Below are 20,337 nucleotides of genomic sequence, written 5' to 3' on the forward strand. Positions count from 1 at the left end.
ATATACAGGAGGAGATGACATACATGTACATACTATATACAGGGGAGATGACACACATGTATATACCATATACAGGAGCAGATGAGACACAGGTATATACTATATACAGGAGGAGATGACTTACAGGTATATACTATATACAGGAGGAGAGGACATACAGGTATATACTATATACAGGAGCAGATGACACAGGTATATACAATATACAGGAGGAGATGACATACAGCAGGTATATACTATTTACAGGGGAGATGACATACAGGTATATACTATATACAGGAGATGACATACAGGTGTATACTATATATAAGGGAGATGACAAACATGTATATACTGAGGGAAAAATGACAGATGTGAGGTCGAAATTACAAGTGTTAGCGGGAAATAAGAGGAGTGAGGGGGAAAATAAAAGGAGGGGGAAAATGAGAGGTGTGAGGGAGAAAATGAGAGATGTGAGGGGAAAATGAGAGGCGTGATGGGAAAATAAGAGAAGTGAGGTGCTATAACTAACCACAGATATTTACTATGCCCAGGCAACGCCGGGCTCTTCAGCTAGATATATATATACACATATATATGCATACAGTATATATATATATATATATATATATATATATATATATATATATATATATATATATATATATATATATATATATATATATATATCTATATATATCATTTGTCACCATAATTCCATAACTGTACAGGGGCCCCAAGCTGTCAGTGTCCGCCCCTGTTCTGCTTACATATACATCTGTATAGCTTATGTCAGGTCACTGAACTGCCCCCTATTTTACATACTGAATATAATATGGTTTGGGAAAAAAAAAATCACATTCAATCAGGCATGCAGCACCGCCTGCGCTGTAGCATGATATGCCTGTTATCGTGTTATTTTGACATATCATTTTTTTCAAACAAAACTCTTAATTAAGATGGCACCCCCGATGCCTGCGCAGTAGCACAGTAGCATTGTTCTGATACATGCTACTGCGCTGGCGCCATTTTGATGGAGAAAAAAAAACCCAGTCATATTATCTGTGTCCAGACTTTATACGCCTGGACACAGCGGGTGCATTCTCCCGAGGTTTGGTTTATATTCCATATTATCTACCGCATCATGCTGCAGCGCATGCGCCGCCACCTGCCTAATGAATGTGACTTTTTTCTTTTCAAACCATATTATATTCAGTATGCAAAATAAGGGGGCAGGTCAGTGAGGGATCAGTGACCTGTCATAAACCATACATATGAATATGTAAACAGAGCACCACAGAAGGTCCTCCACCACAGGCCGCCCAGGAGCACGAGAATCTCATTAACAGAAAAGTATCATTTTAATCAGTATAACGGAACCGACCTGACACTGTGTAGGTTACTGTGCACAATCCTGCTGACTGGTTCAATATAAATACTTTAGAGAAGATGGGATTCCCACTACTATGGTCCAGGCAAGGACGTTCTTACTGCCCTGGTCCAGCCACCATGGATTGGAAGCCACACCAGGGTAGTGTGAATCTTTTTACTCGTTTCTATTTAATACATTTCAGAAAAAAATATAAAATTGTTCCTACTGCTGGAACTGTACCATAAATCTTAATAAACTTTCCCATAGATTAGCAGAGTGGATTGTATGTCAGACTGGGCCAGAGATTTCCATCCTGTTGTCTGTCACCTCGGATTCTTCTGAACCTATGCATGGGTTTGATTTCTGGAGCATTTTTCGCCCTGTCATCCCAATGATTAAAGCACCTATTGGTGCAGTGATTAAAATAGCTAGGAAAGCCATAGTAAGCACATCCATGCCATATGCTTCAAACTGTTGGTTTCCTGTGGTCCTCGCCATATCCAGGGCAACAGAGCCAATGGCAGCCTGAAAGAAACACAATACAAGGTCTTTCAAAATTGTGTTAACTAGAAGGCAACCACAGAATTTAGTCTACAAAACAGCACTAATTTAACACCTTAAGAATCTGATGATTTTTCGTTGTTTTCCTCCCCTTGTTCACTTAGCCATAACTTTTACTATTTTTTTTTTATGAGCTCTTGGTTTTTTTGCAGGAAGAATTGTATTTTTGAATTACATCATCCAATTCAGCATTTTTTTTTTTAACACAGCGTTAATCTTACCATAAACCTGCAATACCAAAGATGAATAGTTTTTGTTTTATTTAAGTGGTGAAAAAAGTTAAATTTTGTAAAGAAAAAAGTTTTTGCTTGTGCCACCATTTTCCCAGAGCTGTAACGTTTACAGTTTTCAGGAGATGGAGCTGTATGAGGACTTGTTTTTGTGCCCTGAGCAGATGTTTTTATTATCACTTTCAGGTAGATATAATGATATAATTGCCTGTTTTTCCGTATTTTCTGTGTCACTGCGAGGGATGAAAAAACACAATTCTGTTCTTCTCGCTATGCCTTTAACCGATCAGATTAATTTTTTATTTTGATCAGACTTTTACAAATGTAACAATACCAAATCTGTCGTTTTTCTTCAATTTAAGTGTGGTGATTTGAATGTATCTTTTTTTTTTCAAGTTAACCTTTATTTCTTTTTACTGTATGTTAGTTCCATTAGAGCCATATGAACCTGCAAACATCTGATTGCTTGTGCAATTTTCAGCCCTGCTATGTAAAGTGAAAATAACAGTCTCCTATGAACATGGACAAAACAGAATTCATCATCTTTCTCCCATCCACCCTACTCTGGAACTCTCTACCCAAACATATCAGACTCTCGCCTACCATGGAAACCTTCAAAAGGAACCTGAAGACTCCCCTCTTCCGACAAGCCTACAACCTGCTGTAACCACTTATCCACCAAACCACTGCACGACCTGCTCTGCCCTTGCCTATTGTATCCTCATCTCACACATCCCTTGTAGATTGTGAGCCCTCGGGGGTAGGGTCCTCTATCCTCCTGTACCAGTCATGATTTGTATTGTTTAAGATTACTGTACTTGTTTTTTATTATGTATACCCCGTTTCACATGTAAAGCTCCATGGAGTAAATGGAGCTATAATAATAAATAATAATAATAATGTCAGCTAATGGCCGGGGTCGCACTAGTGTATCACACTGGATGTAATATTCTAATGACACTCAGCTCCTGGTCTGCTGCGAGTGAGAGCTGAGTATCAGTGCTCTGTGGTGGAACACGCAGCAGATCTGTGCTGGCGGAGGTATCCAGGATCCTAGTCTGGGCAGAGAATCATGAGACAGCAATCTTGGTGGTTCATATTTGGAGGGGGGTGTAGCTGGTAGAAAACTGGGTCACCAACTTTCTAAATCCACAATGTCTCGCCTCAGGTGACTGGTCACTCAACTCCGAAGTTTTCACCCAGATCTGTCAGAAGTGGGACACCCCCGACGAAGATCTGATGGCTCTTTCGATTCTTTTTCAGAAGGAGCTGGCGTCACGTCAGATCAGGACCTTCCTCAACGGGGTTGCCCACTTGGCTGCACCTTTTCAGCCTCCGGTAGATCCATGGGATCTTAACTTGGTCCTATCTGCTCTTCAAGATTGTACATTTGAGCCCATCCAGGACAGTACAAATTTGTTTCTGTCCTGGAAGGTTGCCTTCGTGGTGGCGATCACGTCTATCAGACGAGTTTCGGAATAAGTGGCGCTTTCCTGTCGCTCTCCTTTTCTGGTTATCCACCAGGATAAGGTCATTCTCAGACTGGTTCCTTTGTTTCTTCCAAAGGTAGTTTCCTCTTTCCACATTAATGAGGATTTTGTTCTGGCTTCCCTTTGACCTTCCCCAGTTCATCCCAGGGAAAGGTCTCTCCACAAGCTGGATCTGGTCAGAGCTCTTCATTACTACCTTTGTAGGGCAGCCCCCTTCCAGCGCTCTGACTCTCTATATATCATTTCGCAGTGTCGGCGTAAGGGTCTCCCAGCATCTAAATCTACTATCGTTTGCTGGATTTGCTCAGCTATCTTGGGAGGCATATCGGGTTAAGAGCAGAACTCCCCCTCAGGGGGCTTCCTGGGCCGTTTGCCACCAGGCCTCTTCATCTTAGGTCTGCAAGGCAGCTACCTGGTCTTCCCTTCATACTTTTGTGAGATTTTACAGAGTTCATACCTATGCTTTGGTGGATTCCAGTTAAAAGAAGGAAGGTTTTGCAGATAGTGGTCTGAGTTTTTGACCTGAATCCGACCTGAGTTTTCAAGATGCGCCTCCTCACCTACCCACTTTGGGACTGCTTTGGGATGTCCCATGGTTACCTGTGTCCCCCAATGAAGCGATAAAGAAAGATGTATTTTTTGGTACTCACCGTAAAATCTTTCTTGGAGCCTTCATTGGGGGACACAGCACCCTACCTGGTTTATGCCATGTTGGGCCTGTTAATAGTTTTGGACTTATGATTGCTTCTCCTACTGCTTTTTCACTAACTGACGAGCTTTGTGTCTGTTGGTGGGTGTATACTACTGAGGAGGAGCTAACTTTTTTGCCTACTGACAGCAGCACATAACCATGGTTACCTATATCCCCCAATGAAGGCTCCAAGAAAGAGATTTTATGGCGAGTACCAAAAATCCATCTTTTTAATCCATTCCTGATCCTTTTTAGATTAGTCCTCTATAAGTGAACTCCACCAGGAAAGAAAACCCAGTAGATGGAGAAAAAAAAAGAAAAAAAAGTGAGGAGCCTGTGTGGTCCCCGTATTTATAATGGGGGCCCGCTGCACACTGTAGTACATCTGTATTGTGACCATCACCATCAAGTTCTTTCTTTTTTTTTTTTCACTGAATAACTCATCTTGGCTTAAAAACAAGCATAAAAACCACTGATCAAATACTTAAGATTACCCATCACCAGAATTCTAGTTTTATAAAAAAATTTAATTATTTGTTTACTTATTTTGGATGGATACTGACTGTTTTGAAAGTAAATAAAAACCTTTGTTTTCTGGACTTATTTTGCATCTTCTCACTGATTCCTATGCACCACGCTTCCTTCTAATGCACATGCGGAGATACTGGAAACGTGCTTCTTCTGGTGACATACTGCTATTTTATAAGGGGATTTTTCCCTGCCGCTACTCAGTTTCTCAATCTATCAGTCACAATGACCGTGCTCTGATCGGTGTGAACACGCTGCAATCAGAGCATTAATGCCTAGTGAAGTTACAGGGAAAACTACTAATATACCTAGTACTGGTGAAGGTCACTGGTGTGGCGATGAGCGGTCTTCTAATTAAGTGGAGCGATGTCTCTGGAAGCAGCGGGTTACACAACTTCTGTTAGAGCTTGCAGGTTAACGAGAGATTTCTGCTTAGTGAGGACAGACACCTTGTGCTACCATACGCACAGCTCCAGGGAACATCATTTCGCTTTCTTACCGTAGAAACCCGCTCACCATCGCCCTTCACCATTTGTAAGTGTAGTCTTCGTTTACCCTGCCATTCTGCAGCTTCACTATATCAATACCACACCGGTCTTTGCTCTAATTGGAATGTGTTTACTTCAATCAGAGCACAGACCAGTTTGACAATGATGCATAGTGAAGAGCAGCAGGAAAAAATAATCTTTTAATACAGTAGCAATATTTCCCCAGGAGAAACGCGCACACTTACTCCTCATCACTGAAGATGGTAAGATAGGTCACTTCTGTGCTGTGGAGTGACATAGCACCGCTAGGCATGTCGGGAAATGGTGGCGACTTTTTTTTTATAGCTGTATTAGCATATCATTTGCATATCTTATCATGGTATTAAACAGCCATTTTTAGATTTTTTTAAAATGATATTAATGATCATTTATATATATTTTTTTTAATAAAAAAAGCAAAAGGTATTCTCCTTATAATGTGCACCGACAGTGCGCTCTCTTACAGACCCTTTACTCTCATCAGAGCCGGCGAGGGAGTGCATTGTCACTGTGCCCTAAAAAGAATAGTTCGCAGTGATAAGATCCTACTGAGCATACGTCAAAACTGACAACCAACGCGAGCGCAGTAGAGCAGGGACTAGCCCAGTCTCTGAAGCGGATGTCACTAATGACACATTGTTTCAGAAGCTGTGGCAGTGAATCCCCCTCATGACAGCTCGTTTGAGTATCCTCCTATAAGTGGCGGTGGTCACTATAAGATGCGGCCACCGCCTTTCAGAGCTTATCTACAGCATTCTATCATGCTGTATATAAGCACCCGGTCTGACCTGCAAGTGAAGAAAAACCGGTTATTACGTACTGGTAATAGGATTTTACGGAGTCTACAACAGCACCACAGCACTAAGCACTGATTGCCCAAAACTGTAAACTAGAGGTGGATGAAAGATCAAGACGGTAATGTCTATAGGTGGACGGTGATGACCACGTTGCCGCCTTACAAATCGATTCAATGGAGACATCCTCCTTTTCGGCCCATGACGCCATGGCTCTCGCTGAGTGCGCCTTCACTTCCACTGGTGGAGACTCCATTTGATTGAATACGCCAAGTTGATCACATCCTTTATCCAACAGGTGATAGTGTTCTTTGTGACACTGAACCCCTTTCTTTGACCCTACTCTGTCTCCACACCTGCGTCCTTCCCAAGTACTCTAGCACCACTCTTTTAGCATCTAGAGTGTGGAATTTTTTCTCCTCTAGTGTTGTAGGGTTATCATAGAAGGATGGTAAATAGATCTCCTGGCTCCTATGAAATTTTGAAGGTACTTTAGGTAAATACGCTGGATCAGGCTTTAAAACTATTTTATCCTGATAAATCTTCAAAAAATGAGCATCTACCGATGATGCCTGAATGGCACTGACTCACCTTGCTGAGGTTAAGGCTATTAACAAGGCAGTCTTAAGGGTCAGTACTTTAGCAGAGGCCGAAGCCAGGGGTTCAAAAGGAGGGCCCATTAAGGCACCTAGTACTAGGTTTAAGTTCCATGGAGGCAATCTAGCAATACGCATCGGGTTACTACACTCACAGGCTTTTATAAATCTAGTGATCCACCTGTTCCCCGCTATGTTATAGTTATATAATGCCCCCAATGCCGACACTTGTACCCCAAGGGTACTAACAGATAACCCCAATTCTCGGCCCTTCTGCAAGAACTCTAGGATTGCTGGTATCGGAATCTGGTCTGATAGGGGAGCTGAGTGAAACAGCAAAAATTTTTTCCAGGTTTTACAATAATTTTGTGGTTACTTTCTTTCTACTTGTTAGTAAGGTAGTTATTATGGCCTCTGAAAATCCTCTACGCCTTAGCAGCTCCCTCTCAAATTCCACGCCGTCAAGTGGAGACCTTGCATCTGTGGATGACGGAATGGCCCCTTGAGAAAGAAGCCCCGGCCCCGACGGTAACACCCATGGGTCGGTGACGGACATTTTCTTCAGCCAGGAGAACCACGGCCTCCTGGGCCAGAAGGGGGCAATTAATATCACTCTCGCCCCCTCCTCCCTGATTTTCTTGAAGACTAATGGGATCAGACACATCGGGGGAAACACGTAGGCCAGAGCATAATCCCACTGGACCTGGAGAGAGTCTAATATTTCTGGCTGGTCTGATGCAAGCGATGCAAACCTCCTGACCTGTCTGTTGTCTCTTGTGGCAAAGAGGTCTATCTGTGGGAGGTCCCATAATTGTACGATCTGCCTGTAAACCTGCTGGTCCAGGGACCATTCTCCCTGCCGCAAGGAATGTCAACTGAGATAGTCCACCTGAACGTTGTGTTCCCCTTCTGATGTGAAGTGCTGACAGAGAGAGGAGGTGATTCTCGGCCAATGTCATAATGTCATAACGCCTGCCGTGGACATCAGTAATTGTGATCTGGTCCCCCCTTGACGATTTATATAAGCTACCACGGTGGTGTTGTCGGTGTGTATCCGTACATGTAAACTCCGCATTGTTGGTAGAAATTGCAGGAGGGCGTATTTTACCGCCATGAGCTCCTTTAGGTTTGAGGAACAGTTCTCCTCTCTGGCCGTCCATCTCCCTTGGGCTAATCTGTCTCCCATGTGGGCTCCCCATCAAAAGGGGCTGGCGTTGGTCGTAATCACGCTTTCGGATACCACCCACCATGGAACCCCTTTGGATAGATATGCTGGGTCCAACGACCAGGTTAGGCTGCTGACCGTGGTGACCGACAACCTTAATCTTCCTCCAAGGTGGCCCTGCAACCTTCTCTTTGCCTTGAGTACTTCGCTCTGCAGCAATCTGGTGTGGAACTGAGCCCATTGTACAGCTGGCATGCAAGCTGTCAGAGAACCCAGCAGGGACATAGCATTTCTTAAGGATAGGTCCAGACTGCACATTATCCTTCTGACTTTGTCTTCCGGGAGAAAACAATGTTGATTTACTCAGTCTAAGAGGATGCCCAGGAACTTCCGACAGGTCGAGGGGACTAGTCTTGACTTCTTCAGATTGACCAGCCAACCCAGATCCTGCAGGGCTGATATTATATGGTTCAGCCTGGTAATACATTGGGCAGCCGACCTTCCCACTATCAGGAAATCATCTAGGTATGGTATAACTAAGGTATCACGTTCTCTTAAATGGGCCATCACTTCTGAGATCACCTTGGTAAATACCCGTGGTGCCATGGAGAGACCAAATGGCATAGCGGTAAACTGAAAATGTCCAACCTGATTGCCTTGTCGTACCGCCACTCTGAGGTATTGCTGGTGGTCTTGGTGTATTGGTATATGATAGTAGGCGTCCTTCAGGTCCAGGACCGTCATGAAACATCTGGGAAATAGAAGCTTGGTTGCAGATTTGATGGACTCCATTTTAAACGTATCACACCGCAGGAATGTATTTAGTCTCCGCAAATTGATGATGGTTCTGAAGGATCCATCTGGTTTGGTAATCAGGAAAAGATGGGAATAAAACCCCCTTTCCCTGCTGGTTTCTGGGGATCTCAACCAGGACCCGTTTTTTCCTTAACTGTCCAATTTCAATTTCCAGGGCCCGCTGCTGGTCAGGGGAGCTTCTTAAAGTCGTTAACTGGAAGAAGTCTGGGGGCATACTGCTGAACTCCAATCTCAGTTCTGATGACACTATACTGAGGACCCAGGAGCTGGATGTTATGCAGAGCCATTTATTAAAGAAATATAACAATCTACCGCCCACTGGAAGATCTGGAATAGCGATAGTAGCACCCCCCGTTTAGAGGACGGTGCTACTCCGAAATAGGCACCTTTCTGCTTCGGATCCCCCGGCTCCCAAACCCGCTGCTTGTACCTTCTCTGGAATGATGACCATTTCCTAAAAGGTGCTCCTAAAAGTAGGGGTAAATATTTTAGGGAACCCCTTCTTTCTGTCGCCTGCCTTTGTTAGGATTTCATCCAGCACGGGGCCAAACAAGTACTCACCCCGGCATGGTATAGCACATCATTTCGCTTTAGCATGGGCGTCCCCCCTCCAGCCCTTTAGCCAGAGTGCTCGGCGGGCAGCATTCGACAGGCCAGCGGATCTAGCAGCTAACCGTAAGGAATCCACTGACGTGTCTGCTAGGTAAGCCGCCCCTTCACGGATCTGAGAGAAGGAGTCCAGCAACTTGTCTCTAGGTAACCCTGCTCTAATTTGATCTTCCAGCTGGTCCAGCCAGACTAACATAGACCTGGCCGTAGAGGTACCCGCAATTGCTGGTTTAAACGCCCCCGCTGACGATTCCCAAGCTCTCTTTAGGAGCATATCCGAATTCCTATCCGACGGCTCCTTGAGATAAACTCCATCCTCTAGGGGTAGTGCTGACATTTTAGATGAGGAGGCTATGGCTGCGTCTTAGGGATTTTAACCCATTCCATAAGAACCTCATCATCAAACGGGTATCTCCGTTTTGAAGTGGATGGTAGAAATGCTCGGTTATCATGTCTATCCCATTCCCTTTTAATCAGGTCTTTCATAGAGTCATTCACTGGGAAGGACTCATGACTTTTCTGGCACAAGCCAGCAAACATTAGGTCCTGAGTGGACCTGGGATCCCTGTTGTCTGCGACCCCCATAGTGGCTTGCATCGACCTTACTAAGGAGTCCACATTCTCAATTGGGAAGCAAGGCCTTCCTTCCTCGTCCGAAGATGATGATGATGAAGGGAATTCTGAGGACTCAAACCTCTGCCTTCTTGCCGACGGACTAGAGTCTGAGCTAGACTCAATAATATTAGCTTTCCTTTTTTGAGTCTTCCCTCTAAGGGAGTTCCTAATTTCTCCTCTGATCAAAGATCTCAGATCCGCTGTACGTACAGGGCCTCTTCTTCCAGGGTCTGGCAGACACATGACTGACATAGCCTCTTAGCGTAACTGTCAAGGAGGGATACTGCGCATAAGGCACACTGCCTGTGCTTAGCTTTTGCTAACCTCTTAACCTGGGAACAGAGCACAAAAGAAGGGGGGATTCAGCTATTTAAGTGACCATATCAGCACTCAACAATGTAGCTGTCCTAGCAGGGTACCGGCTCCGGAAGCGGTGATCCAACATGCGACTTAGGGGTCCTTGATGGCTGATGCCCCCGTCCAATGCGGCTGTCAGTGGTTTTGCTCCCTCCGGAGCGACCGCTGCCGCAATTGCTTCTTTTCTGTTGCTCCGGGCCGCTTCCACCAGCGGTGGCAAGTGCTCCTCCATGGCGTCCACAGACGACATCTTTGCAGCACACTTCCAGTCTAGCAGTCACAAATCATGCAGCTGCTGAGACGAAAACTACGGTAAATCTCCTAGCTCTCACAAATACTCGGAGACCACCCGAGCGTGCTGGGGAAAACCCGAGCAACCAGTATTACTCGCTCATCACTAGATCTATTGATTAAAATGTACTTTGGAATTTGCAACTATGTTTGTCATAAAACCCCTTCATTGTGTATTCACATAGTGTATTTGAAGAAAAAAAAACAACTTATGCTGTGTTATTGTACGCAGTATAGCTAGATACTTGCCTGAACTGTAGCTTTAGGCATCCATGCCAAAGAAATAAATAATCTTTCTTTCATATTAAAACCGGCACAGGACACCATCAGGAAAGTGGAGAATATTCGTATGACCAATGCGATGCCAAGCGTAGCAATACACAATCCTTAAGTGTAAATGGAACAAATATTGTGTAAATAAATTTAAAAAAAAGTACACATTTGATGAATAAGGCAGCTTTTTTTTTTTTTTTTTCCATTGTTTCCTGGAACTCAATTTCTTGCTTTCTCTCAGAACCATCTTAGCCCCATTCCATCCGTGCCCATTTTTAGTTTTATTGCCCCCAATCTGCCAAGAGCAGAAACATTTTGGAACGGTTTTGAACATGACAAGTTGCAGTTTTGACACCAATTTACTCATAAACTGAAAAATAGGAAAATATTCCTTTCTGGGTTGGAATGGTGAAAAAATGAATGGACTATTGCAATTGGTATGGTTTCATTTATTAATTTTCTTCATATGGATAATAAGAAAATTACGATTATATATATATATATATATATATATATATATTTATTTATTTAGATTTTATCCAAACCTATTTTCATATTATAAAAGATACTCCCCCCCCCCCTCCAAATGGGGGGGGTGTCTTATAATCCGAATGTAGCTTGCCGAGGAAGGGGGGGGGGGGGGGTCGGCCACAGAGGGGTGGGGTCCCAGGAGGCAAAGTCACTGCTGCAGGAACCTGGCAGCAGGGGTGAGACGATGCTGCAGGCCTGGGCTGGGAGGAGGGGGTGTTTAACAGTATGAGGCTGCGGTGGACTCCACGCTTTCACAAAATGTCAGCAGAGTCCTGTGGTGGACTTTGGGAAAATGGCCGGAGCTTGCACAGATTGAGGCCTATCCTTCCAGCATTGCCCCACTCCTGCAGAAGTGACCCTGCCTCTCCTCGGATTCCCCGCCCCCCGGTCAGCTATTGTAAAAGTGGATTATAAGGCGCACCATCATTGAAAACATTTTTTCCGCTATTTTCCTCTCCAAAATTTGTGGTGCTTCTTATAGTTTTCAAAATACGGTGTGTATGTAATTTAGAAATAGTGCATGTATACAGTCATGGCTGAAAGTGTTGGCACCTTGAAATTGTTCCACAAAATTAAATATTTCTCCCAGAAAGTTATTGCAATTACACTTGATTAGTTACACACAAAGGAAATAAACATGCATATTGGAACAACACAAAAAAAATGCAAATGCACAATTTCACACAAAACTCTAAAAATGGTCTGGCCAAAATTGTTAGCACCTTTCTAAAAAGGTGGGTAAACAACTTTGTTTCAAGCATGTGATCCAAAATTCCAGACGAGAGGTGTAAGAAGCTTGTTGGTGGTTATAGGAAGTGATTGATTGCAGTTACAGTTGGTACGGAAAGTTTTCAGACCCCTTTAAATTTCTCACTCTTTCATTGCAGCCATTTGGTAAATTCAAAAAAGTTCATTTTTTCACATTATGTACACTCTGCACCTCATCTTGACTGGAAAAAAAACAAATGTAGAAATTTTTGCAAATGTAATAAAAAAGCAAAACTGAAATATCACATGGTCATAAGTATTCAGACCCTTTGCTCAGACACTCATATTTAAGACACATGCTGTCCATTTCCTTGTGAACCTCCATGAGATGGTTCTACTCCTTCATTGGAGTCCAGCTGTGTTTAACTAAACTGATAGGAATTGATTTGGAAAGGCACACACCTGTCTATGTAAGACCTCACAGCTCACAGTGCATGTCAGACCAAATGAGAATCATGAGGTCAAAAGAACTGGCCAAGGAGCTCAGAGACAGAATTGTGGCAAGGCACAGATCTGGCCAAGGGTACAAAACAATTTCTGCAGTACTCAAGGTTCCTAAGAGCACAGTGGCCTCCATAATCCTTAAATGGAAGAAGATTGCAGTAGGGAGATAGGAGAAAGTTCCACAAAGTCAACTATTATTGCAGCCCTCCACCAGTCAGGCCTTTATGGCAGAGTGGCCCGACGGAAGCCTCTCCTCAGTGCAAGACATATGAAGACCCGCAATGAGTTTGCTAAAAAACCACATGAAGGACTCCCAGACTATGAGAAATACAATTCTCTGGTCTGATGAAAAGAAGATAGACCTTTTTGGTGATAATTCTAAGCGGTATGTGTGGAGAAAACCAGGCAATGCTCATCAACTGCCCAATACAATCCCAACAATGAAACATGGTGGTGGTAGCATCATGCTATGGGGGTGTTTTTCAGCTTCAGGGACAGGACAACTGGTTGTCATTGAAGGAAACATGAATGCGGCCAAGTACAGAGATATCCTGGATGAAAACCTCTTCCAGAGTGCTCTGGACCTCACACTTGGCCGAAGGTTCACCTTCCAACAAGACAATGACCCCAAGCACACAGCTAAAATTTCAAATAGCATAAGGAGAGGTTTCAGAACAACTGTGACCATTCTTGACTAGTCCAGCCAGAGCCCAAAGGAGCATATCTGGAGAGACCTAAATATGGCTGTCCACCAACGTTCACCATCCAACCTGATGGAACTGGAGAGGATCTGCAAGGAAGAATGGCAGAGGATCCCCAAATCCAGGTGTGAAAAACTTGTTGCAACATTTCCAAGAAGACTCATGGCTGTACTAGATCAAAGAGTGCTTCTACTCAATACTGAGCAAAGGGTCTGAATACTTATGACCATGTGATATTTCAGTTTTTCTTTTTTAATAAATTCGCAAAAATTTTTACATTTTTTTTTTAGTCGAGAAAGTGTGCATTAATGAGAAAAAAATTAACTTTTTTTTGAATTTACCAAATGGCTGCAATGAAACAAAGAGTGAGAAATTTAACCCCTTAGTGACAGAGCCAATTTGGTACTTAATGAATGAATGAATTGACTTAATGCCAATTTTTACAATTCTGACCACTGTCACTTTATGAGGTTATAACTCTGGAACGCTTTAACGGATCCTGCAGATTCTGAGATTGTTTTTTCGTGACATATTGTACTTCATGTTAGTGGTAACATTTCTTCGATATTACTTGCGATTATTTATGAAAAAAACGGAAATATGGCGAAAATGTTTAAAATTTTGCAATTTTAAAACTTTGTATTTTTATGCCCTTAAATCAGGGAGATATGTCACAAAAAATAGTTAATAAATAACATTTCCCACATGTCTACTTTACATCAGCACAATTTTGGAAACAAAATTTTTTTTGGTTAGGGAGTTATAAGGGTTAAAATTTGACCAGCAATTTCTCATTTTTACAACACCATTTTTTTTAAGGGACACATTTGAAGTCATTTTGAGGGGTCTATATGATAGAAAATAACCATAACCAAGTGTGACACCATTCTAAAAACTGCACCCCTCAAGGTGCTCATAACCACATTCAAGAAGTTTATTAACCCTTTACGTGCTTCACAGGAACTGAAACAATGTGGAAGGAAAAAATGAACATTGAACTTTTTTTTTGCAAACATTTTACTTCAGAACCATTTTTTTTTATTTTCACAAGTGTAAAAACAGAAATTTAACCATAAATTTTGTTGCACAATTTCTCCTGAATATGCCGATACACCATATATGGGGGTAAACCACTGTTTGGGCGCATCGCAGAGCTTGGAAGAGAAGGAGCGCCGTTTTACTTTTTCAATGCAGAATTTTTATTTTCACGGCTCTACTTTATAAACTTCAGTGAAGCACTTGGGGGCTCAAAGTGCTCACCAGACATCTAGATAAGTTCCTTAAGGGGTCTAGTTTCCAAAATGGTGTCACTTGTGGAGCGTTTCCACTGTTTAGGCACATCAGGGGCTCTCTAAACGTGACATGGCATCCGATCTCAATTCCAGCCAATTCTGCATTGAAAAAGTCAAACGGCGCTCCTTCTCTTCCAAGCTCTGCGATGCGCCCAACATAACGCCCACAGACCATTCTATCAGTCTGCATTCCAAAATGGCGCTCCTTCCCTTCCGAGCTCTGCCATGCGCCCAAACAGTGGTTTACCCCCACATATGGGGCATCAGCGTACTCGGGATAAATTGGACAACAACTTTTGGGGTCCGAGTACGCTGATGCCCCAGATGCGGGGGTAAACCACTGTTTGGGTGCACGGCAGAGCTCAGAAGGGAGGGAGCACCATTTGACTTTTTGAGCGCAAAATTGGCTGTGGCGTTTAGAGACCCCCTGATGTACCTAAACAGTGGAAACCCCCCAATTCTAACTCCAACCCTAACCCCAACACACCCCTAATCCCAACCCGATCCATAATCCTAATCACAACCCTAAAGATAATCACAACCCTAACCCCAAAACAACCATAACCCTAATTAGAACCCTAAATCCAACACACCCCTAATCCTAATCTCAACCCTACTCTCAAACCTAACCCTAATCCCAATACACCCCTAACCTTAATCCCAACCCTAACCCTAATCCCAAACGTAACCCTAATGCCAACCCTAATCCAAACCCTAACCCCAACTCTAACCCTAACTTTGGCCGCAACCCTAGTCCTAAATTTAGCCCCAACCCTAGCCCTAACTTTAGCCCCAACCCTAACTTTAGCCCCAACCCTAACCCTAGTCCTAACTTTAGCCCCAACCCCAACCCTAACTTTAGCCCCAACCCTAACCCTAAATTAAGCCCCAACCCTAACCTTAAATTTAGCCCCAACCCTAACCCTAAATTTAGCCCCAACCCTAACCCAAAATTTAGACCCAACCCTAACTTTAGCCCCAACCCTAACCCTAAATTTAGCCCCAACTCCTCTAGCTGAGGGCCGGCAGATCATGGTGGGCGCACTACGCATGCGCCCGCCATTTTCTTACTGGAGGAAGAAGCCGGCGGCCAGGAGGGGACACAGGAGGACCCAGGTAAGTATAGCAGGGTCCCCGAATCCCCCTATTTCTCTGTCCTCTGATGTGCAATCACATCAGAGGACAGAGAATTACACATCGCTTTTTTTTTTTTTTTTTTCGGTCGCTGGTAAACAGTTAATTGCCGGTGATCATAAAAAAGGGGTCGGTAAAAACCGACCCCGATCATGTTCTTTGGGGTGGGGTCTCGGCTACCCCTGGCAGCCGAGACCCCAAAGATCTTCAGGGTGCCGGCCGGCGGGCGTACTCCGTCCGCCATTTTTTGGCCGGAACAAGATGGCGGTGCCCATCGGGAGCCACGAGGAGCACCGGGGGAGACAGGTAAGTATCAGGGGGCTATCGGGGATCCCATTTCTCTGTCCTCTGATGTGCGATCACATCGGAGGACAGAGAAATTAAATGGGAAATCGCGGTTTGTTTGTTTTTTGAGACCGCCGGTAAACGGTTAATTACCGGCGATCGCAACCCGGGGGTCGGTAAAAAAACCCCGAATCATGTTCTCTGGGGTCTCGGCTACCCCCGGTAACCGAGACTCCAGAGAAAATCCGACTCTGGGGGGCGCTATTCACTTTTTCCGTTAATAAACAGCGCTGTGGTTTAAGTATCCTTAACTGAAGCCGTTAAAAGGCGTATCGGCAGTCGTTAAGGGGTTAAAAGGGTCTGAATACTTTTGTATTTATTCCAAAGGGTGTGCAACCAAATATTAACCCCTCCACCACTGAGCCTGTTTTCACATTCCTAACCAGACCAATTTTTAAAATTCTGACCACTGTCACTCTATGAGGTTATAGCTTCGGAACGCTTCAACGGATCCCACTGATTCAGAGACTGCTTTCCGTGACACATTGTACACCAGTAACCTTACCGCAATACTTATAATATATATTTCATAACTCCCCACTCAGTTCAAAGACAACATCTACCCGGTTGAAAAGTTTCAGACTGCAGTTGGCGCAGCTACAGGCAGGTATCTGTTATGATCCGGTGACCTTGGAGCCGCATGAGACTTTCTCAGGAGAAGGTGGAACCTATACTGACTGCAAACCCTAAACTGACACCGCAACTAGAAGTAGCCGTGGGGTGTACCTAACAATCCTAGACACCTCGACACAGCCGGAGGACTAAATACCCCTATAGATGGAAATGGGAATCCTATCTTGCCTCAGAGCAGAACCCCAAAGGATAGGCAGCCCCCCACAAATATTGACTGTGAGTATTAGAGGAAAGACACACGCAGGCAGAAAACAGGGTTTAGCAAAAGAGGCCACTCTAGCTAAATAGGAAAGGATAGGACAGAATGCTAAGCGGTCAGTATTAAAACTCTGAAAATATCCACAGCAGATAATACAAAAATTCCACCATCTAACTAAAGACATGGAACGTATATCTGCATCTCCTGAGAATCCAACTTGACTGGAAAAATCCTGACAGTCTAAGCTGGACAAGAAAAAACAATGAATAGCACTGATCTGTAAAGCACACAGCATGTGAGCTGCAGAAACAAAAAAACAGACACTTATCTTTGCTGATTTGGTAGCAGGGCAGGAGGACCAGACTGAGATCCAAAACTTTCAAGAACAATGGACAACTGGCCAGGACTAATGAATCCTGCAACCTTAAATACCCCAGTCAGCACTGCAATCAGCAGGGACACCTGCCCATGATTGCAACCCAGGGACAACTGTATTACCACCAACAACCACCGGAGGGAACCCAAGAGCAGAATTCACAACAGGTATCGGCTGTACTTTTGCTCTATTTTAGTAAATATTTGTATCCTCAGGAAAGAACAATTTTTAAGCATCTTTTTGTAGAACTCAGCAATGTTCTGATTCTCTGATATTTCTACTTGAAATGTATTAATACTTTGACAACTGGGTGCCTTCATTCCACTTGACAATTTACTGTGGTCACTCTCCCATATCAGTCGCCATCTCGGATGCTGTAATCTTGCCCCTCTGGTCATCACTGGCTCCGTGATGTCTGCAGCACAGCGAGTCGGACGTAAGTGAGGAGGACATCAGTCATGCCCAGTGGGATGGGATTATAGCATCTGAGGACTGGTGCGAGGTCATTGGCATCTGCAGAGGATGGCAATACTTATCTGCACTATCAAGGGCATAATTGGTATGCAGGATTAGGGTTTTAAATCGTAATTGGGGCGGTTTTGGGTGTGTGTGTGGGGGAAAGGATGTGACAGGTTCCGCTTTAAAACGTTTGCATCATGGCCATTTTACTTTTTAGTTTTTTCGCATTTTCCTCTCAGTCTTCCGAGAGCCGTACCATTTATATTTTTCTATCAATATATCCATATGAGAGCGTGTTTTTTTGGGGGACCAGGTTTACATTTAAATGTCACCATTTTTTTTTTTATCATGTGAGGTACAGGAAGGAGGCGAAAAAATCCAAGTGTGATGAAATTATGAAAAAAAAAAAGAACAATTCCACAATATTTTTTTTAACCCCTTAACCCCTGGAGCTTTTTTCGGTTTTGCATTTTCGTTTTTTGCTCCCCCTCTTCCCAGAGCCATACCTTTTTTATTTTTCCATCAATATGGCCATGCGAGGGCTTATTTTTTGCGGGAGGAATTGTACATTTGAACAACACCACTGGTTTTACCATGTCATGTACCAGAAAATGGGAAAAAAGTTCCAAGTGCAGTGAAATTGCAAAAAAACCCTGAAATTCCACACTTGTTTTTTGTTTGGCTTTTTTGCTATATTCACTAAATGCTAAAACTGGCCTGCCATTATGATTCTCCAGGTCATTATGAGTTCATAGACACCAAACATGTCTAGGTTATTTTTTTTTATCTAAGTTAAAATTCCAAACTTGGCTAAAAAAAAAAAAAAAAAAAAAAAAAAAATCGAGCCATTTTCTGATACCCATAGTATCTCTATTTTTGTGATCTCGGGTCGGGTGAGGGTTTATTTTATGCATGCTGAGCTGACGTTTTTGGTGATACTATTTTGGTGCAGATACGATCTTTTGATTGCCCATTTTAATGCAATGTCACGGCGACCCAAAAAATTTAATTTTGGCTTTTTTACCTTTTTTATCACTGCCCCGCTTAGTGATCAGGTTAATCCTTTTTTTATTGATAGATCTGGAGATTCTGAATGTGGTGATACTAAATATGTGCATGTTCGATTTTACTTTTATTGTTTTATTTTGAATGGGGTGACAGGATGGTGATTAGAACATATAAATATATATATATATATATATATATATATATATATATATATATATATATATATATATATATATATACAGACATACACACACACACACATGTACTAGATGTTTCCAGCCAGCTAACGCTCGGCACGCTCACTGCTATCTAATTAAGGCTGCTGGTGATTACACTAGTAAATAATGACAACATTCAAAAGCGCTTACGCAGGTGGTAGATTAACTTAAAATGAAGTTAATAACAATAGTGAGATGATGTGTTGGTGGGATTATGTGTGGTGATGTGGTGAGGGGGGGCGAGATTGTGTGTGGTAATGGGGTGGGGGGGCGGGATTGTGTGGTAATGGGGTGGAGGGGCGGGATTATGTGTGGTGATGTGGTGGGGGGCGGGATTGTGTGTGGTAATGGGGTGGGGGGGATTATGTGTGGTGATGGGGTGGGGGGCGTAATTGTGTGTGGTGATGGGGTGGGGGCGGGATTGTGTGTGGTAATGGGGTGGGGGGGCGGGATTGTGTGTGGTAATGGGGTGGGGGGGCGGGATTGTGTGTGGTAATGGGGTGGGGGGGCGGGATTGTGTGTGTGGTAATGGGGTGGGGGGGCGGGATTGTGTGTGGTAATGGGGTGGGGGGGCGGTATTGTGTGTGGTAATGGGGTGGGGGGGCGGGATTGTGTGTGGTAATGGGGTGGGGGGGCGGGATTGTGTGTGGTAATGGGGTGGGGGGGCGGGATTGTGTGTGGTAATGGGGTGGGGGGGCGGGATTGTGTGTGGTAATGGGGTGGGGGGGCGGGATTGTGTGTGGTAATGGGGTGGGGGGGCGGGATTGTGTGTGGTAATGGAGTGGGGGGGCGGGATTGTGTGGTAATGGGGTGGAGGGGCGGGATTATGTGTGGTGATGTGGTGGGGGGCGGGATTGTGTGTGGTAATGGGGTGGGGGGGATTATGTGTGGTGATGGGGTGGGGGGCGTAATTGTGTGTGGTGATGGGGTGGGGGGCGGGATTGTGTGTGGTAATGGGGTGGGGGGGCGGGATTGTGTGTGGTAATGGGGTGGGGGGGCGGGATTGTGTGTGGTAATGGGGTGGGGGGGCGGGATTGTGTGTGGTAATGGGGTGGGGGGGCGGGATTGTGTGTGGTAATGGGGTGGGGGGGCGGGATTGTGTGTGGTAATGGGGTGGGGGGGCGGGATTGTGTGTGGTAATGGGGTGGGGGGGCGGGATTGTGTGTGGTAATGGGGTGGGGGGGCGGGATTGTGTGTGGTAATGGGGTGGGGGGGCGGGATTGTGTGTGGTAATGGGGTGGGGGGGCGGGATTGTGTGTGGTAATGGGGTGGGGGGGCGGGATTGTGTGTGGTAATGGGGTGGGGGGGCGGGATTGTGTGTGGTAATGGGGTGGG

At 44.3% G+C, this 20,337-nt stretch overlaps 1 protein-coding gene across 2 annotated transcripts in view; it reads right to left on the reverse strand.

Moving 5' to 3' along the window:
- Positions 1 to 759: 759 nt before the first annotated feature.
- SLC9B2 (solute carrier family 9 member B2) overlaps positions 760 to 20,337 on the reverse strand; it is a 127,924-nt gene continuing 108,346 nt past the window's right edge. Inside the window, exons 11-12 of one of the 2 annotated variants that reach the window (XM_077278074.1) lie at positions 10,871 to 11,007; positions 760 to 1,876 (exon numbers count right to left, since the gene is read on the reverse strand). In XM_077278074.1, coding sequence (XP_077134189.1) covers positions 1,640 to 1,876; positions 10,871 to 11,007 — 374 coding nt within the window. In that variant the 3' untranslated portion in view covers positions 760 to 1,639. The remainder of the gene's footprint in view (positions 1,877 to 10,870; positions 11,008 to 20,337) is intronic. The other variant, XM_077278082.1, reaches the window with a different exon arrangement.

Source organism: Ranitomeya variabilis, chromosome 1, assembly GCF_051348905.1.
Source record: "Ranitomeya variabilis isolate aRanVar5 chromosome 1, aRanVar5.hap1, whole genome shotgun sequence".
Classification (NCBI taxonomy): domain Eukaryota; kingdom Metazoa; phylum Chordata; class Amphibia; order Anura; family Dendrobatidae; genus Ranitomeya; species Ranitomeya variabilis.